This window comes from Lotus japonicus, chromosome 1, assembly GCF_012489685.1.
Source record: "Lotus japonicus ecotype B-129 chromosome 1, LjGifu_v1.2".
Classification (NCBI taxonomy): Eukaryota; Viridiplantae; Streptophyta; class Magnoliopsida; order Fabales; family Fabaceae; genus Lotus; species Lotus japonicus.
Window position 1 is genome coordinate 6,271,237 of NC_080041.1, and position 25,978 is coordinate 6,297,214.

Here is a 25,978-nt window from a genome sequence, read left to right on the forward strand (position 1 = left end):
AAAAAAGGATTATGTAGTCTTAAATTTAGCACAAACATTCAACAAGTTGCTTATTTTCCATAATTAACCAAACCACTACATACATGTTCAACGATTCAATACATTCCAGTGTGTTTACTTGTGGCCCTGCCTTTTTGACCAATGCAATGTTGACTGATATTTGACTTTGAGGACAAGAAACAGTACTGGTGGATAATTGTTGACCAAAAAACAAAAATGCTGATTGGGGCGTAATTGCCCAAGAAAAGCAATTCACAGCTAGTAATTTTCAGCTATGAAGGTATATTTGAAGGGCCATATCTGAGAGTGGCTCATTTCCTTTTGAAGGAAAAAATGTACACCTTCCCTTCTTTTTCCATTTTTCTTTTGGTGCAACTACTATAAGCATGTACACCAAGCTAGTAAAAATCTCCCATATTCCTTTCTAATACATCTTATCTAACATAACATCTTATTTGGGAAAATATGCAACTGTTGTTGCAACTTTCAATTTGCAACACTACTGCAAGAAGCCAAAACTTCTATTCTAGTGACAACTTTAGAAAAACATGGACTTCATTTTTTCCTCACTCTGAGGTTAAGACCTACCCTACGAGTTGAGGATGATGAGGAAGACACTGAAGATGAAAAACCTGAACAGTTGTTTTCAGCTATGTCCTTGTGAAATGCCTTCTGCACCTCATCTTTCAGTTCCATGTAGCGCGCTTTCTTCATTTTCTGCTCTTCTTCACTACCCTTCTCTAGGAAGAAAACGTCAGGCATGTCATCTTCCAGAAACTTGTCAAGCACCTCAGAGCAATGGGGAAAGAAGCGCCTACCATTCTCCACTGTAGATAGTTCAAAAAATATACTCAAGGAGTTTTAGTAACACCATGAACATGAAACCATCCTGATTCTTTCTCTTTCTACAATTGCAAGTTACATCAAGTTCATTTCCATCTGTAAGTGTTTGTTTTCCCGTTGGGAAACTCATCAATTCTGGTAGAGTAAAATTTAGGCTTAAATGCATTTGGTGCCCCTGATGTATTTCAAAAGTGCAAATGATAACCCTACTCTTTTTTTGTAAACGTTTGTACCCCTTTTGTTTTGAGAAAGTACACCGAATGCCCCTCCGTCAGGTTGACGTTAAAATCCTAACGGAGGAGCTGACGTGGATATTATTTTTACTTTTTCCTTTATTTTCTCTAATGCCACGTGGATTTTATCAACTAAAAACAAAAAAAAGGAAAAATGACAAAGGCTTCAAGAAATTGGTCTTCTTTCTCATAACAAAGCTCACCGGAGAAACGCCAGTGGCGGTGGTGGCGGTCGCCGGAGTGACGGTGGCCGATCGTCAAATTGATTGAGGGGTTTTGAAGCGGATGATGAGGGGAGTTTAGCCATGGTGTTGGTTTCTCCAAAAGGTGAGCGGTTCGCCGGAGATCGGAGGTTGAAGGTGGCGGCTAGGGTTTGGTTTCTCCTCTATTTCTCTGTTGTTTCTCATCATGTTGGTGATGATGGTGCTCGCGGTGGTGCTGGACGTTGGTGGTGTGCTCGTATCTGAACCAGAGGTAAGGAAAAGAGGAAGATGATGGCTTGATGGTGCTGGTTCGTGAGGGAGAAGGTGGTGGTGCTCTGGCTCGCGTGAGGAGGGAGCGGTGGTGGCGGCTGGCACGCGGTGGTTGCTGGCGTGAGAGGAAGGAGGGAAACATGGTGAGGGTGATGATTCTTGCTGCTGTATCAGAAGAAGAGGAAAATGATGGCTTGATGGTGCTGGTTCGTGAGGGAGAAGGTGGTGGTGCTCTGGCTCGCGTGAGGAGGGCGCGGTGGTGGTGGCTGGCACGCGGTCGTTGCTGGCGTGAGAGGAAGGAGGGAAACATGGTGAGGGTGATGATTCATGGTGCTGTATCAGAAGAAGAGGAAAATGGGTTTGGAGAAGAAGAGAGAAAGAGAGATGTCGAGTGAGTGAGAAGAGAGAGAGCGTGAATGAGGGTAATATCCACGTCAGCTCCTCCGTTAGGATTTTAACGTCAACCTGACGGAGGGGCATTCGGTGTACTTTCTCAAAACAAGGGGGTACAAACGTTTACAAAAAAAGAGTAGGGTTATCATTTGCACTTTTGAAATACATCAGGGGCACCAAATGCATTTAAGCCTAAAATTTATTATGGATGGCAATATATTTGGGAGAATTGATTTTAGTCCCAAAATCAGTTCTGATAGAAGTTAGAGAGATCAGCTTACGCGTTGAACATGATTGTGACATTTTACTGGAGTTCATAATATTACCCTACAAAAATCACTTTTTCATAAATGTATTTAGACATAAATCATTTTACATTCAACTCACTTCTACTAGAATCTATTTTTCCAAAATCAATTTTATTCAAAACCAATTGTGAGTACATAGTATGATTTGATTCATGAAAAGTTTCTTTACTACATTTTATGATTTGATTCATAAAAAATCACCACTCTAAAATGATATTATAAGGAATCTATTTGAAAATACTCGTGGACGTACCTGTTTTTACAAGGGCATGCAATATCTGAAGTTTTCTGGTTCTAACAGAGGGAGTTTCATTTAGATCTACTTTTTTCAGATTGCTACTCAAGCCCTTCAGTAAATCTGATGAACATAGCATTGTGGAATCTGCTTCAGCATTCTCTACGGCTACCTTAGCCTCTGCAGGAAAGAACAGCCTAGCAAATGCAACTGCAACATATGAAGAATGTTATGTTCATCACCAAATTTAAACGCATCGTATACACATTGTTATGTTGTGATTCTGATGCATGCATTTTCCTTTGGTAAAATAGTATAACTCAAAGGTCCAGAACCTGTTTTCTTTGAATAAAAGTGATCAATATTGTGTATGGTTTCACAATTTGCATAGAATTCAAGACCCGTTAACTCAGAAGCTAGTGCATGTTTGGAAACTTATATACAATTGATTTAAGGCATAATCAATTTTGGGGAGAAACTTCTGAAAGGAGCTTCTGAGTTTCAGAACTAATTCTGAAAAGAGAAGCTGATTGAAACATGCGATAAGACTTGTAATTTTTAACCAGAAGTGATTGTAGATCATTTCATTGTGGAATGACATGTTAAGGCCCTACCTCTGTTTTCAAAGTAATCCAGACTCATGTTCAAGTCATCAGCAGTTAATTGAGACAAAACAGACATATTCACAGACATGGAATTCTCTCTCATCACTCTCCCAAGGACATCAACACAGAGCTTGTCCTTGTTAGATTCCTTCCCCTGCATTGTTTTCTCATGATAATCCTTGCACCTTGTCATCCTCTGACAAATTGAAAGAGCAGTTTGTCCATCCGGAGTGGTTTCTGATGCACAAGCCCCTTTGTTCAGCAGTGCAACCAAAATGGATAGATCTTTTCTTCTTGCGGCCACATGAAGAACCGTGTATCCCCGGGGATTTCTAATGAGTATATCAGCCAATCCTAGAGCAAGAACTTCTTTGACAACCTTAGAATCACTGTAGGCACAGGCATGGTGGAGGGCATAGGCATCATCTAGAGTGACACTAGATTCATTTAAAAGAAGCTTCAGCAGCTCAACATCATCAGAGTCCAATGCTTTAAGGATTTTCCTGATATTCTTATCATTCAAAGGCTCCAATTCCATTGCATTAGGCGCGGATTCCGGCACATATTGGACCCGGAGTGATTTGATTTCAGTCACAAGATCATGAGGGAGTTCCTTTTCCAAAGATATGCTGTCAAGATCAGACCTTGCTACTCTCTGAGTGCACGGAGAAACAAGCTGGTCTAGTTGGAAGTGGTGAGCAGCTATAAGAATAGGAATGACATCTTCCACAAAAGCTTTTTCAACAAAACTTAGGAGATGACGCTACATCAATAGATATTTACATTAGATCATTTCAGCAGAAGGTTGCAAATATCAAAGCAAAGGCAAGTAACTAAGGCTATCCCTTAGCACAAGGGAAAAGAAAGAGATCACTCTTTGAAGATTAAAGTGTCAGGTCTTAATAAGATTCACCAAAATACAGGGAAACAGAACCTATGTCATTAGATTGAATTTGTGGAAAGTTAGGCCAATAACATTTCATCTAGAAATATATCAAAACTTGAAGTCTGTACTGATAAAAGGAAACTAAATGGAGCATGTTATCATTGATACATTGGTAAGTTCAGAAAAAGCTCCATTGACAAAGGTGCATATAGTAGTAGGTAGACACATTTGCTGGGTGTGGATTTATTTCAAAATTTATTCACTTGAAACATAGCTGAAGTGATGAACACATGGTAATGATGTAGATCTTGAAACAATTTCCTAAACTTGTAAGAGTATGAAAATAGTGTCCATCTTCTGTTATTCTTAGCTAAACTTTGGGATTATTTTATCTTGTAGTATTTTACTTAATGTATATTTGGGGATCATTTTATAACTGGCTCTTAAGACAAAAATAATTATGGAAAGAAGTTTCTCAGTTACCATGTTTGGGTCAACTTCTCTTTATTCAGAATCAATTATGAAACCCAAAAGCTACTCAAATAAGCTTCTCCCTAGAATTGATTCTGGCTTTAGAATCAATTGAAAAGAATTCCCAAGCATGCACTGAGCAACTTCTGGGTATCACAATTGATTATGAGAAAATAAAAGTTCATCCAAACATGCTATTTCACGGACAGAGATGCCTAAAGTGAAAAAAATAACTAGAAGACATATCAACAAGGTGTGATTTATGCTATTCAACCCAAAGTGATTTTACATGCCTTTAGTTTATTGCTCACAATTAATCACCCTTCATCTCTTCTACACAACAATGAGTAATAAAGTAAAGGAAAAAGAACCAAGAAACAGCAACCGAAAGCACAACATACCTGAAAAACAAAAACAAGCTCTTTCATCTGAAAAGTAGCAGAAGCATACATGAGTTCCAAAGCATGATTGATAGCAGGGCGGCATGCATCATGGACACAAGCTTCATCAACACAATGTGTAACTTCAGGCGGTGAAGCCTTTAGCTTTCCAGTATACAAATAATGCAAGCAAACGATGAAAGCTTCATATCCAACAGGGCCATGAGGCACCAAGTCTGACATGAGATACCTTGGCTTCCCTTCCTTCACTGGTCCATTACTTCCTTTCTTAAAAAGCTCATGAAAAAACTGACTGCGTGAGGCCAATACACAGCGATGAACACCCACAGGGATGTCCTCAACAACAACCTCAGTATCACTATAATCATACTCAGAATCAGTTAATAACTTCTCAAGGCTTCCACTGAGCTTATTCAGACTTAAAACTTCAATATTTTCCCCATCATTGCTGATAGAGGAAGATATGTTGTGATTGCTAGCACAATTTGACAAGTGAGATGATACAAAACTTAAGGATGACGATGCTTCGTTAACATTATCCATGACCCCAAATAAACCAGGTTCCAATTGAGTCAAAGGCATGCTTGCCTTCATTTGCTAGAAGCAATAGGAGATATTAGAGTCCTTTAAGTATCCATCTCAGTAAATTTTGAGAAGCAGCATACATGACTAGCTTCTGGGTGTCAGAATTGATTTTGAGGAAAAATTAGCTCATCCAAACATTGCTAAACATAACAAGCCCACATATTCTATAGCTAAACAAAGCTCAAATAAGTAAAATTACAGTACTGATTGGACTTCCCCCCAAGCACAGCACCAGAGTCACTTGCAAGTAAAGCAAGAAACTTGAGATTCCCCTAGAAACAAAATTTGAGATGATTTGTATTATGGTGTGGTCCATCTAATGACCCATAGGACTTATTAAGTAGTGAGAACCAAAAAGTATGAACTTTTAGCACTTGATTGTTGTGGGCAAGAGTGGAAAAGAAGAATCAAATATTAAATACAGGGTCACTCTTTGAGTTGAGATGGAAGAAGATGAACTCAGCAGAAGCTTGGAAGAATGAATTAGAGATGAATCTTGAGCAACTGACACAGGAAGCTTCAAAAGGCTACAAAACCAGATAGACTGAAGAAGATGGATTTCTTCACTTCAGGTTATGCTTCAAAAGGCTCTAACTATGAAGACTCAGGGGGTGTAATGAGCAAAAGTTGACCAACAAAATGGAAAGAGAAGATAGGGAAAAAAAAAACACAGAGAGGGAGAGAGTGTTTAGCTGATGAATTGCTGATAGGTAACTGAAACTCCCTGGGTTCCTTCAGAAAAGGAAAGAAAACTGGAACTTTTTGTGATTTTTTAATTTTGATGATCCTCTTCCAGGTTTCTCAAGTCTGGTTGAACTTTATAATATAGAATATTATATTATATTATGTCCACAACAAGTAGCTTTCATATTTATCAGCATAGTTTTTAAATGTTTATGGACAACATGGGATTGGAAGAGGATTTAAGCATGATTAGTTAAATTAACAAGTGTTTTGCAGAAAGTATAATTTAATGCAGGACATGGCCCCTACAGCTAGCACTAATTTCAGATATGGTTTGGATTGTTCATTTATGTCAAGATGCTCTTAAAAAATTAAAATATTTGATGATTCTACAACGTGTTAGAAATAAACCTTATCTTATTCTCTTTTGTTCCAATGATGCTAAATTCTCAGGTGTCAGAGACTGAGTGTGGAAAGATTATTGAAATATTGTATTCGCCAAAACTGGAAACAGTTCTAAAAGGTAATAAAGGGATAGATAAACGTTTTTCACACATATTCTGAATGGAAATATTCAAGACTTTTTACATGAACGTAGAAATGGCAAATCTGAAAGGAATATGAACATTGGTGAGTGTCCTACACTCAAGGAACACATCTGATTCTTTGTTCTTTTATTTGGATTTAGCTGTTTCTGATTCTTGGAGTTCTTTCCATTTTCACACTAGTACTTTTCCACTAAAAATAGTTATTCATTGTAGGAAATCACATAGCATAATGAAACACTCTACAAAGTCACTTGCTGTCATAATGAGATCATTCTAATTAGGTTTGAAAGACTTCATCTTGAAATTCAATTTAGACTAAGGTCCCGTTTGGAAACACAACTTAATTAAGCTCTTATGGTCATAAGTCATTATGTCATAAGCGCTTATACATAAGCTATTTTAAAATTTTTATTGAAATAAATTGAAAATAAATTATATATAAGCATAAACTCTTTTTCATAAGCTATCATGATTCATGAATAGCTTATGAAAATAAGCTCAAAACAGCTTATGGTCTGCCATAAGCTGTTTGCATAAGCTCTTTCAAACACTGACATAAGAGTTTATGCTATCAGATAAGCTTAAATAAGCTCTTCCAAACGGGGTGTAAATACATATTGGACTACCAAGTTGTCCTGTTTGTTGTGCAGAAATGTGTGAATGCAAAGCCTGCATATTTATATGTCCCCGGTCCACCCAATCTGCCTTATGGAAGACCCAGCTGTACTCCATATTTTAGATTAGGACTGATCAGAATGAAAAAAAAGAAATATCATACGGAAGTTTCATCAACACTACTTAAAGCACAGCTTGATAGTACAATCCCAAGTCCTCCTCATGTGAGGACAAGTATGCTTTAGATGTGTCTTGATTGCATTCACACACATTTGTCAGAAAGTGTTTGTGGGAGCCATCAACAGTGATGTTGGTGGAAAATGTTATTATTTGGACCATCTATGTGCCTCAAATTTGTTTTGGTAGGGAGGAACTACTTTTGGGGTCTCCCAAAAGCTAACCCAAACACTTAATTAATAGGGGACTGTTGGTTAAGCCAGACTCATCAACCTTAAAGAGGGTTAAAGATGTCTTATTTGTAAATAAGTGTATGTTTGAACTTTGAAAATCATATGATATTCAGACCCCCGGGGCTATAATCGCTTAATTTAGAAGCTCTAAATAGTAGTTTTTGAAGCTCCAAATGTGATTCTCGTGATGCATAACATGGAAGCAAACACACTCTAACTTGTTCATTCCTTTTAGTGATTTGTTCTCTGTTGAGTGTTGATTAAAGAGCAGCTACCAATCATGTTCGAATGCACGTTGCAGTAAGCATGCACATGTTAATATGTTTTCCCCTATATGCGTCTTGAAAAAAGTATATACTATGATCACAGATTACCAGGGCACTTCACTAGGATGGACTAAGATCTCCCTGCTTGCTGCTTTATCTCTTAGTATAAGTTGTAGGCAACAGAACATAAAGCTTCAAATTGTGCAATTTACTTCATTTGGCTCTTCATCAATTAATTGTTTCTAGATTATATCAAATACAACCATTTCTAGACCGTATCTTATTAAGAAAAATTCATCATGTTCCAGTATATATATGGTTTGGCACCATATACCTAGACGGAGTTAAATTATACCTCGACAGTCATCACTCAATGAGAAGGTCAGAGCTAGGGGCTACTATTCCGGCATGGCTAAGAACCATATACCAAGACCGAGTTATTCATGCCATACCGAGTTACGGCGGAAGGAAATCCTCATCTCATGTAACTCGAAAACGGAAGTACCAGACACTCCAATCGATCGTCATGCAGACCACAAACCCCACACCTAAGCCAACTTACAATAATAGGAAAACACAACTCTCAACAGTCATAGCAACACTTGTACATCAGTTGCCGCCGAGTTGCGACTTAACAGCATGCGCTAGGCGATACACAACTTATACCCAACGATTTAAGGTCAGGATCAAGAAGAGGTTTCGAACCGCTTCTCCCGACGTTTTTCCCACTGGAATTCCCCAAGGGTAGCAACCCAATCCTCAATGCCAAGCAGCCTGTTCGAAGATGAGAAGAACAAGTTGCAAAGCGTGGATCCACCATCCCTCATATGCAGGAAGGATGTTTGACCTAAAGGATCAAGAGGCTCATAACGAACCACATTGCACCTAAGAATTCAAACAACACTGATTGAACCTAGAATATTTTGACCTCTTCCTACATGAATAGGGGTCAAATGAACTAAGGTACACACACTTCTAATAAAAAAATTTGCTTACCATCAACACCGATGACTTTAACGTTAGAATGTCTTCGCGGGTGTCATGGGCGCATAATACCACACATATGAAGGATCGGAGGAGCACCACCCGAAGTAGAGCACTACTGAGAAAAAGAATTATACTCAACTTAGACCGATTTGATTGATTGGATTATGTTTGATCATATTAGTTTCAGAAACCATTCATCAAATTTCAGTGTGGTGTAGTGTTAGATAAATCATAATACTAGCTACCATGACAAGTGACAACAGCACATAAAACAAAACCCAAACAACTTTCATAGACTAATAGTCACTTTCTTTTCTATCATATTCTTATCCAGTAATGATATATAGACACCTCATTTTTTAAACACTCAATTTCCACATCTTTTTATTTTTATTTCTCTCTTTTTATCATCTATCACGTCTCATATTTTCTCTCTCTTACTTTTTCTTTTCTTTCTATCTCTCTCCTCCTTCCACCTCTCTCCACCTCAAAGAGAGATGTGAAGATAACATTATTCATTCTTATCCATAACCTTTTTTTTTCTCATTCTTCTTTTCTCGACATTCATCACATCTCTCAAAATTTTATCTTCTGTTTCTATCTCTCTCAATGTGGAGATGAATCTCGGATGTGAATGAATAATTTTGTATGCAACCATGCGGGAAGAAAAACAATATAGGAGTGATGATTCATAGACCTCTACATAGTGCTTACACCCCAAGACACCACTTTTTCTCTATATATCTCGGTCATATCACATCATATATCATATGTGTCACTTATCTCTTATCCTTAGTGGTGCTCTACATGCACATCAATCTTTATCCTTTATCCATACTAACCCCTTCCGAATTCAAGTGGCTGTTATTAAAATATTACTAAATGATATTAAACCAAAATAAAATATTACCCCAAAAATTGAAAAAATTAAAGAAAATAGCCATGGTTGCTTGTGGTTGAATTTGAAGAAAGCACCAGAAGCAAGCAAAGCACAGAAAAATGGAGAAACTAGAGGTACCAGTGATAATAGCAATGAAAGGTCACCCAGGTAGTGGCAAGAGCACGTTAGCAAAATCCATAGCCACCACCCTCAGAATCCCTCTGATCGACAAAGACGACGTCAAAGACTGCACCCTCCCGTTACAGCCAACCTCGCCGCCGTCCCTCCTCAACAACCTCTCATACGACGCCATCTGGCAGATCGCCGCCACGCAGCTCCGCCTCGGCCTCAGCGTAATCCTCGACTCCCCGCTCTCCCGTCCCGCCCACCTCCACCGCCTCCGCCACCTCGCCGCCGATACCGGCGCCCGAATCATAATCATCGAGTGCAGGCCTGGAGACCACGCCGAGTGGCGTCGGAGGCTGGAGGAGCGCGGCGGAGAAGGAGGAGGAGGACATAAGCCTGCTACGTGGGAGGATCTTCAGAAGCTTCTGGAAGGGTACGGTGGTTGCACGGAGTACGACGTGGGTGATGTGCCGAGGATGGTGGTGGATACGACCGTGCCGGTGCCGGTGCCGGTGGAAGAGCTCTGTTCCGCTGCTCTCGAGTTCATCTTCTCTTGCGCTGCTAAGCCTCCCACGATTTAGCCACGTGTTTTCTTTCATCATCGTTGGATGAAACAAAAAATAAAGTTAAAAGGTGTATGTATAAAAAAAGGAAAAAAATATGTACATGGTATTTGTTTATATTGGAAATTACATGATATAGATGAATGTGTTATGGCCCGTTTAGTATCTTATATAGTATAAGATTTGATTGTATTCGGCCTGATAAAAAACTCAATATTATAAGGTGTTTGGTTATATACTATATAATTTTATAACTCATCATTTCATTTAAATTAATATAATCATATCTTTTATGAAATATTGAATAATGATGTATATTATAAAAATGAAGATGGTGTTAACGGGTGAAAAAGATGGTGGTGGCAGCTGACGTGGATGCGATAATGACGATGGTGGTGATGGAGGATGGTGGTTGTAGAGGAGGCAACGATGATGCTGAGTAGTGGTTAGGGTGGCGGCGGTGGTGGAGGGAGGTGGTGGTGACGATGGTGGAGGGTTGTGGCGGCGGTAGTGGCAGCGGTGGAGGAAGGTGGTTGTGGCAGTAGTGGTGGTGGTGGGTCAAACAGTATCTAGTAGTGGCGATGATGACAATGGCGGTTGAGGTGGCGGAGGCGGTGGTGTGGTGATGGTGGTGGTGGCCGTGGCTGTAAGACCCGGATAATTTATGCGATTAATTAACTAGTTATTTATCGGTTTAATAGCGATAAACGCTATTAAGCTTAAGTTGATGTGTTATTTGTGCCTTGTGTGTTTATATAAATGAGTGTATTATTAATAATATTATTTTTCTAAATAAATAAATAATAGAAAAGAAAAATTGAAAGTTTAGAAGAAAAGGAAAAAAAAAAAAAAAGAAAGTCACGAAAGTGACTAACACTCTGTTTGGTAGAGAAGAGAGAGATAGAGAAGAGAGAGTAGAGAAGAGAGAAGTTGAGTAGAGAGAAATAGGTGAGAAATAGAGTAGATTTAAAGAGAAGAGAGATAGAGAAGAGAGAGACCCCAAACATAGTGTAAATCAAGTCTTCACTCATCTCTCTTCAATCTCTCTTCAATTTGGAGAGACCAAAAAAGTGGTGGGACCCACCACTTTTTCTCCCCTCTATCTCCCTCCTCTCACCTACGAAACACACATACTTCCCCCTAACTCTCTCTTCTCCATCTCTCTCTATCCAAACCTCCCTCTACCAAACAAAGTGTAAGACAGAAGAAGAAGATATATAGACATATATGTCATCTAATAATAATATTTTTGTTAGAACTTCGTTTCTTGATCACTTAATTTTGCTCAAAGTAATCTTAGATTATACTATAGAATTCATCATAATTTTTGGGATAATGATTCATCTTCCTAATATTTTTTTTATAGCTTTATAAGTTAAATCTTACACTGTATGAATTAACACTAACACTTTTTTTAATTAATATACTCGTTAGTGTTATTGGAGTGAAAAATGGGCTCTGCTAGGGTTTTCCACCCTAGGAGAGTGGAGCCGCCGGATAGGTGGCGTTGGGGCAGCCGGTGGTGGCCAGAGCTCTGTCGCCATTCACGGCAGTCCAATGAATGGCGGCTTCCTATGCAGAACAACAATCACCAGCGGAGGCCCTGTGGCACGAACTTGGAGCAAGGAAGATACTGGAGTGAAAGTTTTCATGGACGAAGAACCTATAGGGATGTGTTATTGGCAGAGCGCAGTTGCGAGACTAGAAGAAACAATGAACGAGTTCAGCAAAGGCAGATCTCACCGGCGCATATCCAAGGGGAAGGCTCCAAATCTGCTTCACTACGGTACCAGTTTCGACGTTCCCAAAGCCAAGGAAATAACCAGCAGCGTTTAAATCTGCTACCAGGATCCTTTTCAATTTTTGTTGATGGATTGGGAGATAGGATTACTCATGCAAAATTGAGAGCAATATTTGCGAAAGCAGGAAGATTACGTGAGGTTTTTATTCAGCAAAAAAAGAAACCCCATCGTCGCTTTCGATTCGGATTTGTCCGTTTTACTTGTGATGATGAAGCCAGAGCAGCAATACGTAAGTTCAATGGACTGAGACTTGAAGGAAACTATTTGGTAGTTCAAAAAGCGAGATTCCAAAGAACTTTTCAAACTGATAGAGTTCCGCCGCCAGGGAAGCATCAATATGAAATTCGTGGCTAGAAATTGAAGGAGGAAAATATAGCGAATAACCAAGATGTTGTAGCTCAGAAACAGCATGAAACAGATTGGCCTTCTAGGAAAAAAGAATCAAGTCAATTACAATTTCTTGCAACAGACATGGATGAAACGTGGGTTCAAAGGTGTGCTCAGGCTCGCACACTTTCACTTAAGCCAGTTGAGATTCTACAGGAGGAGTTTAGTCAAATTGGCTTGTTCAATTTCAGATTAATCCCGCTTGGAGCTAGTGAAGTGATATTGGAGTTTGAAAATAAGGAAGAGATGGACAGCACTATCACAGAATGTGCTTTCTTCCTGGAACAGTTGCTTACGGATGTAAAACCATGTTCTGTGTTCACGTTCGGCACGTCGCACTTTGTCTGGATTCGCTTATGGCAAGTTCCGTTGGGCTTATGGAACGAAGCTTTTTTCGCTGCAATAGGAAACAAGTTAGGAACGTTTGTTTTAGCCGACACTCCAACTGTGCTACGACATCGCGCGGATTTCGCTCGTGTGTTAGTTCGCATGAACCATCCACTTTTACATTGTTTCACGATGGCTGTTGATGTTGGGGGCACATCCTTTATAATCCTGGTTGAGAAGGATGTGGAAGCACACGACTATGGCGTAGTTGAGGATATGCCGTCCACTCCGGTAAAGGTGTATAATTCTGAAGAGGAGGAGGTTGAAGCAGATGATGAGGTACAGGAAGATGAAGCTCAAGAAGATGATAACAAGGATCTTGGCTCGGCAACAACTATTGATCCTGACGAAGTAGATGAAATTTACAGGGATGGCGGTTTGGAGGGTTTGAGGAGCGGCGGAGACGCAAGAATTGTAGCGGTGCAAGGCGGCGACGGTATCTCACCAGAGGAGGAGGCCGTGAAGAACAACCAGCCGGAGAAGAAGGAATCTTTTGGGCCAAATTCAAATTCAAATTTGTTGTCGTTAATGGCTGCACTCAATTCTGTGGCGGAACAAAAGGAACAATTACGTGATATCATTGATGCAGGCTATTCTTTGGAGGAGATTGAGGGATGGATGGAGAATTTAAAAGCTGATGGAATATTGAGTAAAGATAAACAAATCATGGATAAAAACATTCAAAATCAGGAGAAGAGATATTCAGTTACAGGTTTTTCCTTTAATTCCAAAGATTTGATTCAAAACAACAATTATCCTTGGCATTTTAATTTTGATTGCAGGGACCCACGTCCAAATAATCAGCTCCCATGGACTAGGACGTGTTTGCCACCACAAGTTAATAATCAAAATTCGTTTTTGAGCCTAGTGGGTCCCGTTTCAAGTTCAATTTCTCTGAAGCAACATGAAAATTGCAGCAAGTTCGTTCATACGACGCCTAATCAGATAGTTAGAAAGAAAGTTTCTACTTCTTCTCTCATGCGTGATGAATCCCTTCATATGACACCAGTTCAGAATCGAATCCAACCTGCAAGCTCCCCCGGTTGTGAAACTTCACCCGTTTCTGTGTCGCCGGGATTGGAACAATCACCAAAAACAAATTCCTCTAAAAAAAGTTCGCAGCGTGGGCGTCCAAAAGGCAGCAAGAATAAACCTAAACCTTTACCAGCGGATTATTTAGAACCAGTGCAAGGGGAGGATGGAGTGTCGACACGGGCTCAGAGAACTTAGTTACTTGGAAAACAGTTGGGTTTGAAACCGAGAGGCTCGGAAGCGCTGATGCTTCGAGGCTTAGAGGCTCAAATTCGACAAAATCATCCTCATCTAAACTGACATGTCAGGACCATGACTAACCTGGAATGTTCGAGGTCTAGGCGGATCGACCAAACTCTTGTTAGTGCAGAATGACTTCCCCAAGATTGTGGTACTCTTTTTCCTTGCTTGATTTTTATCCCACTGGGTTTTTCCAAGTAAGGTTTTAATGAGGCTCTCTCTTGGGGTTTCGTTTCGTCATTCTGTGGGTTAGTGGAAGGTTTTTAGCACAGCTCAAGATGTATTTTCATGCTTTAGTCTTATCAGATTCAGTTTGTACTTGGTTCTTGCCTTTAGCTCATTTTGGCTTAGGCTTTATTAATAATATACCTTTCGTTTTAAAAAAAAACACTAACACTTTTACTTCATCTCTAAAGAGCCATTATTTTCGTTCCAATTCAGTGTTAGTATTCCTTGTTAGAAATCTTTTGAGAAAGTGCCATGTGCCAACTTCTCACACGAGAAAAGAATGACAATGCATGTGTAACACCCCAATTCTAAACGGCATATGTATTGCAAATATCAGAGTGATAAAAAATTTAACACTCATGAGACATTACATAATCACTTAAAACATTAACATAATGCTCTTGTAACATATACATAGCACATAAACTTTGAGATGAACTCATAAATAAACTTAAATGCTCTTGTGACAGTTAATTAGTCTTTGAACTAGTTCACTTTGACAAATAGTTATGCAGCGAATCCAATGTCTTTAAAACTTAAAGAAAACATAGTATCTTGCCCACAACTTAAAACAGAAACAACTTCTCAAATAACAACTTAATTCAAATTATAACAGAAGGAAAACAAGCGTCCATTCCCCCCCCCCCCCCCGAGTGCTACGTATCAGAGGAAGGACTCCAACTCGAAATAAAGGCTATAGACTACTCCTCCTGATTACCTGCACGTTACCAACAAGGGTAACATTCAAACAGAAGGGGTGAGATATCGAGTATCATAAATATAAGAATGGCAATAAATATGCTAGATTAATGCCACACCACTTCTTTTTATATTCATATAGCTCAGTTACTAAAACAGTCACAAATAACGTCATCGACTCGGATACAATTCGAACACAACAATGACTATGCATATGTATGTGGTACCAACAGGGCTTCAGCCCTCATCACTAATTGCCAATTATTGGAGGCACAAGGCATAAGCCTTCATCACAAATCGCCAATACAGGCCATCACAGAGTATGTAGATGCTATGCGACCCAAAAGGACGTATACATCTCATAATCATCACTTCAACATGAGGCATTGCGCCTATATCACTACATCACTAACATCGCTTAAAACAACACAATTCAGCACACATGCATTTTTATCAACTATACAATTACCCTGACATCTTAGGCAATTTTGGCACCAAATCAATGAAACAACTCACTTAAGCATGCAATCATGGAAGAAGCTATCACATATGGTAAATAAATTATGGATTTCATGCTAAAGGTGTTCAACCACATGCATCATCCTCATAGCTAATACATGGCACATAAAGACATTAACTTTCATACAACATGTAAGCTAAATCTAATTATATTTCCAAAACAATCAGAATTTCTGTAATCTGGAAAAACAGCAGGAACACCAGCCACTAAAAGCGTCTCCTGAATTCGTTACTGAACCAAAAATCATGTATTTTATATGCCTAGAAAGCTAACTTAAAGTCCTACAGTTTCTTAGTTGATCACATCTTCATTTGAGCACTCTAACTGGGCGAAAACAGGTCTCGAAGTGTACTGTCCAGCCCAGGAAATTTTGGACAGCAGCACAGCATCATCAAATCCGTGCATAAATCATATAGCAGTTTGGGAATTACGCTCACAGCAGAAACATATTTTAGCAGAGATAACCTACAGGATTCGTTACTTGTTCAAAAATTACAAATGACCTCAATTTGAAAAGCTAACAGAAAACTCTACCACTTTCTAGTTCATCAAAGAATTTTCTGGGCACAATAACAAGGTGAAAAATCACGTTGAAGTTCACTGGCAGAGATAGCAGATACAGAGCGCAGAAAAACATGGTTTACTAAACTGAACTTACAGACCTCGTCTCTCAACAAAAAATTATGTACCATATCATTGCAGAAAGCTCTTTCAAAGGCCTACACTTTCTCAGTTCAACGCAACATTATTCGAGCACTCTAAACAGGCTCTAAAAGGCTTCGAAAGTCACGGTTCATTCCAGGAAAATGACCAGTCCGTTTTATGTTCCAAAATAAGTGATTAAAGTTGTTTCTCATCAAACAAGACACAAAACCTAACAAGCATGCTACCTAACAGTCCTTATGTGCGTGATCATAAAGAAAATCAAAAGGGAACCTCAACCCAAAACTCCTAGCATACTATGGTTCTGTCCTCACCCCGTTCAATCACACAAAAGAAAATCCCAAAATCAATGGATTTCAAATCAGATTTCCAAAACATCATTAACAGAAACAATTCTACATCTCCCAAATCCCTAATATCATTCACCATAATTCCATTAGAAACTCAAAATCCCACCCTTACCTTTGGATTGAGTGCAGCTCCCCGTTCCCGATCGAATTCTCCGAAGCCGATCCGCTCTCCCTCTCTTCCTGCTACTTCACGCACAACCTTCTTTTTTTTTTTTCTCCTTCTTTCACGCGTCCTCTTTTTTTTTTTCTTTAGCTGCTTCCCCATCCTTATTAAACCATCTAAACCTAATTCCTCAAGGGCTAAACTAAAAATCCTAAAATCTCTCCTAGTCCTTGTCTCTATTTTTAATCCTAACTTTCACCCCCTAGCTCTCTTCCATTTCATAAAACACACCCAACATCACAAAAAAAATATTTTATTTCATTAAAGTATTATTATATCACCTATTAAACCACCATACAATATAATCTTAATTAAAATAAAATACCAACATTATTTTAATTAAAAACGGGGTGTTACAACTCTCCCTCACTTAAGAATTTTCGCCCTCGAAAATTTCCTTAAACGAACAATTCGGAGTAGGACTCCCTCATCTGACTCTCAAGCTCCAATGAAATAAAGAATGCATCACACCCATAATAATAATGGCAATCAAAGATGTACCATTAATAAAGCACGTACTTCGAATTAGTCTATCCTCAGCAGTAGTCTCAGCACCAGATAAAGCAAACACCTTCCCCCTTGCAGGATCCTTCTTGGGTTTGTCACAATTAGTACTGATGTGACCTTGCTCTCCACATCTGTAGCATGCCACAGTTTTACCTTCTAGGCACTCAAAGGATTTGTGGCCCAGCTTGCCACACTTAAATCATGTTGCTTCTGAATTGGGACATTCAGGAGAACGATGTCCTTCAACACCACACTTGTAGCACCTAACCGGATTAGGAGCTCCTCCCCCACTCGGCTTCTTGTCATGACCAGCTTCTTGTTTACCCTTATCAGCAGGATTCCCATACGGTTTCCCTCTGAATTGCCCCTTTTCTTTCTTCTCTTTCAAAGACTTGTAGTGAGCAGCACTTTCCCTGCTATCCTCATCATATATCCTACTCCTGTTAACCAGGTCAGAAAATCGAATAATCTGTTGATATCCCACAACCTTCTTGATCTCAGGTCTCAAACCATTCACAAACTTGTTACACTTAGATCTCTCAGCTTCGGCAGTATTGTAGTGGGGACAAAACTTAATCAATTCCTCAAACTTTGTAGCATACTCCGCCACGGTTCCATTACCCTGCTTCAGTTCAAGAAACTCAATTTCCTTCTTTCCACGCACATCTTCTGGATAGTACTTCTCCAGAAATGCACCCTTGAAAAGATCCCAAGTAATCTCCATCCCATCACCTTCAAACCTCTGAACAGTGTTGTCCCACCAATCTTCAGCTTCTTTCTCAAGCATATGGGTGCCAAACTGCACCTTCTGCGCGTCAGTACAATTCATGACTCGAAAGATCTTCTCAATTGCTTTCAGCCATGCCTGTGCTTTGTCAGGGTCGTATGCTCCTTCAAAGGTTGGCGGATTGTTCCTCTGAAACTTTCCCAAAGCACAGAATTCATCCTGATTATGGTTCCCAAGGTTCGCTTGCTGACCTTGTCCAATGGCGCCAGCCAAAATTGCCAATGTCTCAGCGATAGCTTCATCATTCCTTCCGGCAACCATTTTCCTGAATCTCCAAACAGCCAACAACTCTTATCAAACAACAGCTCGATAGTGCTACTTACACATATCGAGTATCAGTAAGTATTAGAATATATATTATACTAAAAACTTGGTCACTGACCAACCATTGCTCTGATACCACTAATGTAACACCCCAATTCTAAACGACATATGTATTGCACATATCAGAGTGATAAAAAATTTAACACTCATGAGACATTACATAATCATTTAAAACATTAACATAATGCTCTTGTAACAGATACATAGCACATAAACTTTGAGATGAACTCATAAATAAACTTAAATGTTCTTGCGACAGTTAATTAGTCTTTGAACTAGTTCACTTTGACAAATAGTTATGCAACGAATCCAATGTCTTTAAAACTTAAAGAAAACATAGTATCTTGCCCACAACTTAAAACAGAAACAACTTCTCAAATAACAACTTAATTCAAATTATAACAGAAGGAAAACAAGCGTCCATTCCCCCCCCCCCCAAGTGCTACGTATCAGAGCAAGGACTCCAACTCGAAATAAAGGCTATAGACTACTCCTCCTGATTACCTGCACGTTACCAACAAGGGTAACATTCAAACAGAAGGGGTGAGATATGGAGTATCATAAATATAAGAATGGCAATAAATATGCTAGATTAATGCCACACCACTTCTTTTTATATTCATATAGCTCAGTTACTAAAACAGTCACAAATAACGTCATCGACTCGGATACAATTCGAACACAACAATGACTATGCATATGTATGTGGTACCAACAGGGCTTCAGCCCTCATCACTAATTGCCAATTATTGGAGGCACAAGGCATAAGCCTTCATCACAAATCGCCAATACAGGCCATCACAGAGTATGCAGATGCTATGCGACCCAAAAGGACGTATACATCTCATAATCATCACTTCAACATGAGGCATTGCGCCTATATCACTACATCACTAACATCGCTTAAAACAACACAATTCAGCACACATGCATTTTTATCAACTATACAATTACCCTGACATCTTAGGCAATTTTGGCACCAAATCAATGAAACAACTCACTTAAGCATGCAATCATGGAAGAAGCTATCACATATGGTAAATAAATTATGGATTTCATGCTAAAGGTGTTCAACCACATGCATCATCCTCATAGCTAATACATGGCACATAAAGACATTAACTTTCATACAACATGTAAGCTAAATCTAATTATATTTCCAAAACAATCAGAATTTCCGTAATCTGGAAAAACAGCAGGAACACCAGCCACTAAAAGCGGTCTCCTGAATTCGTTACTGAACCAAAAATCATGTATTTTATATGCCTAGAAAGCTAACTTAAAGTCCTACAATTTCTTAGTTGATCACATCTTCATTTGAGCACTCTAATTGGGCGAAAACAGGTCTCGAAGTGTACTGTCCAGCCCAGGAAATTTTGGACAGCAGCACAGCATCATCAAATCCGTGCATAAATCATATAGCAGTTCAGGAATTACGCTCACAGCAGAAACATATTTCAGTAGAGATAACCTACAGGATTCGTTACTTGTTCAAAAATTACAAATGACCTCAATTTGAAAAGCTAACAGAAAACTCTACCACTTTCTAGTTCATCAAAGAATTTTCTGGGCACATTAACAAGGTGAAAAATCACGTTGAAGTTCACTGGCAGAGATAGCAGATACAGAGCGCAGAAAAACATGGTTTACTAAACTGAACTTACAGACCTCGTCTCTCAACCAAAAATTATGTACCATATCATTCCAGAAAGCTCTTTCAAAGGCCTACACTTTCTCAGTTCAACGCAACATTATTCGAGCACTCTAAACAGGCTCTAAAAGGCTTCGAAAGTCACGGTTCATTCCAGGAAAATGACCAGTCCGTTTTATGTTCCAAAATAAGTGATTAAAGTTGTTTCTCATCAAACAAGACACAAAACCTAACAAGCATGCTACCTAACAGTCCTTATGTGCGTGATCATAAAGAAAATCAAAAGGGAACCTCAACCCAAAACTCCTAGCATACTATGGTTCTGCCCTCACCCCGTTCAATCACACAAAAGAAAATCCCAAAATCAATGGATTTCAAATCAGATTTCCAGAACATCATTAACAGAAACAATTCTACATCTCCCAAATCCCTAATATCATTCACCATAATTCCATTAGAAACTCAAAATCCCACCCTTACCTTTGGATTGAGTGCAGCTCCCCGTTCCCGATCGAATTCTCCGAAGCCGATCCGCTCTCCCTCTCTTCCTGCTACTTCACGCACAACCTTCTTTTTTTTTTCTCCTTCTTTCACGCGTCCTCTTCTTTTTTTTTTCTTTAGCTGCTTCCCCATCCTTATTAAACCATCTAAACCTAATTCCTCAAGGGCTAAACTAAAAATCCTAAAATCTCTCCTAGTCCTTGTCTCTATTTTTAATCCTAACTTTCAACCCCTAGCTCTCTTCCATTTCATAAAACACACCTAGCATCACAAAAAAAATATTTTATTTCCTTAAAATATTATTATATCACCTATTAAACCACCATACAATATAATCTTAATTAAAATAAAATACCAACATTATTTTAATTAAAAACGGGGTGTTACAGCATGCCTTAGTCTATCACCATTTGACACAACCGAACTTTACGTTCCACCACCTGCTAGCTTTATGACTAAGGATAAGAACAAGTATCTAAGCATGGCACCTCATGCTTTGTTGCATGATATATATTAATATCCTTCCAGCTCTTGCTTGCTGCATGTGGGACGTGGCACCCATTGGCTCAATTGCTTCACACTTAAGCTTTGGACTCGAGGCCTATATATATGGAAGCAATCAAATAACTTTGCATATGAAGAAAACACTCGAGAGGTTACAGAGAAGCTTTAGCACTCACATAAATCACAATATATTGTTTTGAGTTAGTTTTTAGTGAAAATTCTTGAGTGTTTGTCTTGAGTGTGAGGACGTTCTTGAGTTTTGGGGAGCAGAAGCTAGGATCTTGAAGCTTAGCATTTTCGGAAGCAATTAATTTTCTAAGGTAATGGTAACTCAGTATAGAGTGTCTTTGAGTCTTGCCTGCTTTTATCGCACTGCCTGCGTTTGAGATGAAGATGTTTATATTGATTGGCATTTGATTATGATTATTGTGCTGAACTGGGAAAATGTTTTCTGGAGGCTTCGGCCGAGTGAACTTATTGAGACGTGCGTCTCCGTTTTCTAAGAGGCTTCGTCCGTTTACTGGTTTCTGTCATTACTGTTTTCTATGTTGTTATCGATCTGATGTAGTATGCTTGTTGAAATTATGAATAACATGTGGTTATTCTGACTTGACCCTTGGTTCGGGAATATTTACTGACTTGGCATATAGGGCTTAAGTTCAGTGGCAATCAGGAGGTGTGTCCTATGATTGTCCCGTCTTGTGTGACGTTAAGTGGCGATCAGGAGGTGTGTCCTATGATTGTCCCGTCATGTATGACGCTATAAGTGGCGATGAGGAGGTGTGTCCTATCATTGTCCCGTCTTGCGAGACGTTATTGATCGATCCATTTTTTGTAGCGGCATATAGTTGCATTATAGGGAATTAACATCTGACCCTATGTTGTTGAATTAAACTGTGAGTTTAATTACCATGTTTTGTAATTAAATTGCAATAGCATGCTTTTCTCTTTTTATGTGAAGTATTTGCACGGAGTTAACCCTTTCTGTTTGCTACTTGTTGTTTGGGCGCTTAACGCTATTAGGCGGTGAAGAGCCTTCCGGCGATGCTTAGCCATGTACGAGATGGAGGAGAGATAGTAAGCGGAAGAGTAGAGACGGAAGAAGTTGTTTAGTTTTCTCTTAGTAGGTTATGCTTTGAGTCTTCTTCATCTTATGAAAACTCTGTTATTAAAACCTTGTTTTCGCCACTGTCTAAGTATGCGTACTTATTTTGAACCCTGCTTATGATATTGTAAATGACTATTACTGTACGTCGGGAACGGGTTGTTTAATTAAGGTTAGGTTATGTTCCAAACCTATGGTTGAAGTGTTTATTAAACAAGTGACAGGTGTATTCGCTTTAGAGACAATGTGTTTAGTCCTTAAAAAAAATTACCCTTGTGTTTAGGATTGCAAGATAGTCCTTATACTTGTCAGGTTACTAATGTGATTCCTCAGTTGAGAAATTGGGGTGTTACATTTGTGGTATCAGAGCTTTGGTTGAGAAAACCAGAGCTTTTGGGTAGAGTGTCTGCTTAAGATGTTTGAACTCTGAGACCGATTGATGGGGTGTCAATCGGAGGAAGAGTGTGCTTGATTACTGCTTATATTGATTGAATCTGAAAGTTATTCGTAAGTGAATAACCTTATGCTAGCTAGTGATTATTTATACATTTGAAATGAGTATATATATAGGTATATACATAGTTAGTTGATATGGAACCTCGTGTTGTTCTGACCTGGGTATCTGTTGTGGTCTTTGACTGTTCATGAAAATAGGAACAGAAGGTGTCCACAACTGAACGAGGTACAAGGTCAAAACAACATGAACCCGATGGAGAACGCCATTGCTAACTTGACTGCCCTGATGGCACAACAAGTTGCCAACACTGCCGCGAGGGAGGAAGCTGAAGCCCAACGAGCTGCTGCTGCTGCTATTGTAGCGGCTCAAAACCAAACTGAAGAGAATGCTCGCCGCGTGCAGCGTGAGGAACGCGAACTGGCTGCTTCTCAGACTAGGGGTCTGAATGACTTCAAGTGTCAGGATCCACCGAAATTCTCTTGAGGCTTTGATCCGGAGGAAGCTGACCTATGGCTCCAAGAATTGGAGAAGATCTTTACTTTCTTGCGTACGGCTGCAGAGATGAAAGTGGATTATGCAACCTACATGCTGACTGGTGAAGCCGAGTATTGGTGGCGTGGGGCTAGGGATATGATGGAGGCCGACCATCAAGCCATCACCTGGGAATGTTTCCGTGGAGCTTTCCTGGACAAGTACTTTCCTGCAAGTGCTAGAGCTGCTAAGGAAGCACAGTTTCTGAGGCTCCGTCAAGGAGGCATGACCGTGGTGGAATATGCTTCTAAGTTGGAGTCGTTGGCGAAACATTTCCGCTACTTTCGTGGACAAGTGGATGAAGGCTATATGTGCGAGCGCTTCATTGATGGGCTGAGTTATGAGTTGCAGAGGGCGGTGCAACCGCTAGGGCTAAATCGCTACCAAGTGCTGGTGGAAAAGACCAAGGGGATTGAGGCTATTGATAACGCAAGGGGCAGACACCAAGGTCTGAACAGGTCTCACCAAGGAGGTGGAGGTCCGACTAGGGCTAACCAAGGAAGGAATGACAGAGGCAAGAATTTTCAGAAGAAGCCGTACGTTCGTCTTCAGGGTAGGGGGACAGCTACTGGGTCCTTTTATCCTACTGGGGGAAATGCAATTGCACTAAGAACCCCATCTGTGAATCGGGAGGATGTGACTTGCTTCAGGTGCAACAAAAAGGGGCACTATGCCAACCACTGTTCTGAGCGTCTTGGGGCGTGTTGGAATTGCAACAAGCCAGGTCACACTGCTGCAGAGTGCAGGGCTCCTAAGGTTGAGGCTGTTGTGAGTGCTGCTGGGGCAAGGAGGCCTACTGCTGGTGGAAGAGTCTATTCAATTATTGGAACTGAAATTGAGGAAGACGATGGTCTGATCCGCAGTACCTGCGAAATTGCAGGTAATTCTCTTATCGTGCTATTTGATTATGGTGCTACACATTCTTTTATAGACTTAGCTTGTGCGACAAGGTTAGAGCTAGATGTGTCAAAGTTACCGTTTGACCTGATAGTATCTATCCCTACTTCTAAGAGTCGAGTAGCCAACGCTGCATGTTTGGAGTGTCCTTGGACATACCTAGGTAAGAAGTTTGTAGCAAACTTGATATGTTTACCTCTAGAGGGATTGGATGTAATCATGGATTGGTTGTTCCACCACCATGTTCTTCTTGATTGCACCAATAAGGTAATTATCTTCCCTGATGCTGGACTTGCCGAGTTCTTGAACTCGTACTTTTCGAAGCTTCTTTGAAAGAAGGAGCTTTGAGATCCCTTTTGACTAACACCGTGGTCGATACTAAGAGAAATGGAGTGCAAGGAATAGAGGTCGTGCGATACTTTGAAGATGTATTCCTCGAGGACGTACCTTGAATACCCCTAATCAGAGATATAGAGTTCACCATCGATGTAGTCCCAGGCACTGGACCTATATCGATTGCACCTTATCGTATGGCACCGACAGAACTGATCGAGCTGAAGAGTCAACTTGAGGATTTAACCAAGAAAGGGTCCATACGACCTAGCGTTTCTCCCTGGGGGGCGCCAGTACGAAAAAGAAAAACAGACGATCACGACCTTGCGTGGATTATCGATAGTTGAACAAGGTCACGATAAATAATCGATATATGTTGTCAAAGATTGATGACATATTGGAACAGTTTAGGGGTGCTGTTGTTTTCTCGAAGATTGACTTGAGATCGGGATACCACCAGATTAGAGTCAAGGACGAGGATATCCAAAAGACCGCTTTTAGGACGCGTTATGGACACTACGAGTACTCTGTGATGCTTCTTGGAGTCACGATTGCACCTGCTGTATTCATGGATTACATGAATAAGATATTCTACTCATTTTTGGATCGTTTCGTGGTGGTGTTCATCGACGACATTCTAATATACTCGAAGGATCATAGAACGTAGGATCAAGCAGCTAAGAAACAAGCAGTTCCCTTTGGTGAAAGTAATTTGGAATCAAGCAGCTATGTTTGTCATGTTTAGCTGATAAGCTAGCTGAAAGCTTATAAGCTAGCTAAGGAACAAATTATGGCTATGTTTGTCATGTTTAGCTGATAAGCTAGCTGAAAGCTTATAAGCTAGCTGATAACTGAAAGCTGATAGCTGAAAGCTGAAAGCTGAAAGCTGATAGCTAAAAAGCTACGTAATTTAAACGAAAGTGTTTGGTAAAACTAGCTGTTAAACAAACTGAAATTGTAAAATGACATAAAAGGACATACTTGAATAATTACTTTTATATTTAACATTACATTATTTTCACATTAATACCTATACGATAAAATTATTATAACTTTAAATATTTTTATTAACTCAAGTTATTTATCATCTTAAAAATATAATATTAATTCTTACTTATTTGATTTTTTTATAATTTTGTCAAATTAAATACAATAAAATAAATAATTGGAAGATGAAGCAGCACGCACGCAGCTGCTTGTGGTGCGCAGTAGTGTGGCGGGAACTGCATACGTAAGTGTGAGGGAAAAATATGTTTAGTGTTTTTATAAATATATAAGGGTAATGATGGAATTTTAATAAAATAATAAGAATAAAAATGAGAATAAATTTAATAAGCTATAAGCTACTGAAATAAGCTCTTTCACCAAACATTTTTTAAGAGCTTTTAAGCTAGTCAA

At 39.5% G+C, this 25,978-nt stretch overlaps 4 protein-coding genes across 4 annotated transcripts; 2 read left to right on the top strand and 2 right to left on the bottom strand.

Annotated features, from left to right (window-relative positions):
* Positions 1 to 24: 24 nt before the first annotated feature.
* LOC130733262 (BTB/POZ domain and ankyrin repeat-containing protein NPR1-like) lies at positions 25 to 6,269 on the bottom strand. Its single transcript, XM_057585392.1, has 4 exons — positions 4,849 to 6,269; positions 3,100 to 3,853; positions 2,504 to 2,695; positions 25 to 827 (listed from the first exon to the last, which is right to left on the bottom strand). The coding sequence occupies exons 1-4, from the start codon at positions 5,440 to 5,442 to the stop codon at positions 556 to 558; spliced, it is 1,812 nt and encodes a 603-aa protein (XP_057441375.1). The 5' UTR covers positions 5,443 to 6,269; the 3' UTR covers positions 25 to 555.
* Positions 6,270 to 11,963: 5,694 nt separating this feature from the next.
* On the top strand, positions 11,964 to 12,668 carry LOC130710776 (uncharacterized). The gene has a single exon (XM_057560164.1). It carries the CDS (start codon positions 11,964 to 11,966, stop codon positions 12,666 to 12,668), a length of 705 nt encoding a protein of 234 aa, XP_057416147.1.
* A 2,366-nt stretch (positions 12,669 to 15,034) lies between these two features.
* On the bottom strand, positions 15,035 to 18,538 carry LOC130710853 (uncharacterized). The gene is made up of 2 exons (XM_057560254.1): positions 17,503 to 18,538; positions 15,035 to 15,306 (listed from the first exon to the last, which is right to left on the bottom strand). Exon 1 carries the CDS (start codon positions 18,536 to 18,538, stop codon positions 17,690 to 17,692), a length of 849 nt encoding a protein of 282 aa, XP_057416237.1. The 3' UTR covers positions 15,035 to 15,306; positions 17,503 to 17,689.
* A 4,842-nt stretch (positions 18,539 to 23,380) lies between these two features.
* On the top strand, positions 23,381 to 25,247 carry LOC130710930 (uncharacterized). Its single transcript, XM_057560358.1, has 3 exons — positions 23,381 to 23,707; positions 23,753 to 24,514; positions 24,987 to 25,247. The coding sequence occupies exons 1-3, from the start codon at positions 23,381 to 23,383 to the stop codon at positions 25,245 to 25,247; spliced, it is 1,350 nt and encodes a 449-aa protein (XP_057416341.1).
* Positions 25,248 to 25,978: the final 731 nt, after the last annotated feature.

What these genes read in the sequence shown, in the direction of transcription:
- LOC130710853 (XM_057560254.1), bottom strand. Translation starts at nt 18,538, where the DNA reads ATGGTTGCCGGAAGGAATGATGAAGCTATCGCTGAGACATTGGCAATT.
- LOC130710776 (XM_057560164.1), top strand. Translation starts at nt 11,964, where the DNA reads ATGGGCTCTGCTAGGGTTTTCCACCCTAGGAGAGTGGAGCCGCCGGAT.
- LOC130710930 (XM_057560358.1), top strand. Translation starts at nt 23,381, where the DNA reads ATGAAAGTGGATTATGCAACCTACATGCTGACTGGTGAAGCCGAGTAT. An exon ending in GTTATGAGTTGCAGAGGGCG is followed by an intron (nt 23,708 to 23,752) that starts GTGCAACCGCTA and finishes CTGGTGGAAAAG; the next exon opens with ACCAAGGGGATTGAGGCTAT. An exon ending in TTCTTGATTGCACCAATAAG is followed by an intron (nt 24,515 to 24,986) that starts GTAATTATCTTC and finishes ATATTGGAACAG; the next exon opens with TTTAGGGGTGCTGTTGTTTT.
- LOC130733262 (XM_057585392.1), bottom strand. Translation starts at nt 5,442, where the DNA reads ATGAAGGCAAGCATGCCTTTGACTCAATTGGAACCTGGTTTATTTGGG. An exon ending in GGATTACTTTGAAAACAGAG is followed by an intron (nt 2,696 to 3,099) that starts GTAGGGCCTTAA and finishes CATATGTTGCAG; the next exon opens with TTGCATTTGCTAGGCTGTTC. An exon ending in GCATGCCCTTGTAAAAACAG is followed by an intron (nt 828 to 2,503) that starts GTACGTCCACGA and finishes AACTATCTACAG; the next exon opens with TGGAGAATGGTAGGCGCTTC.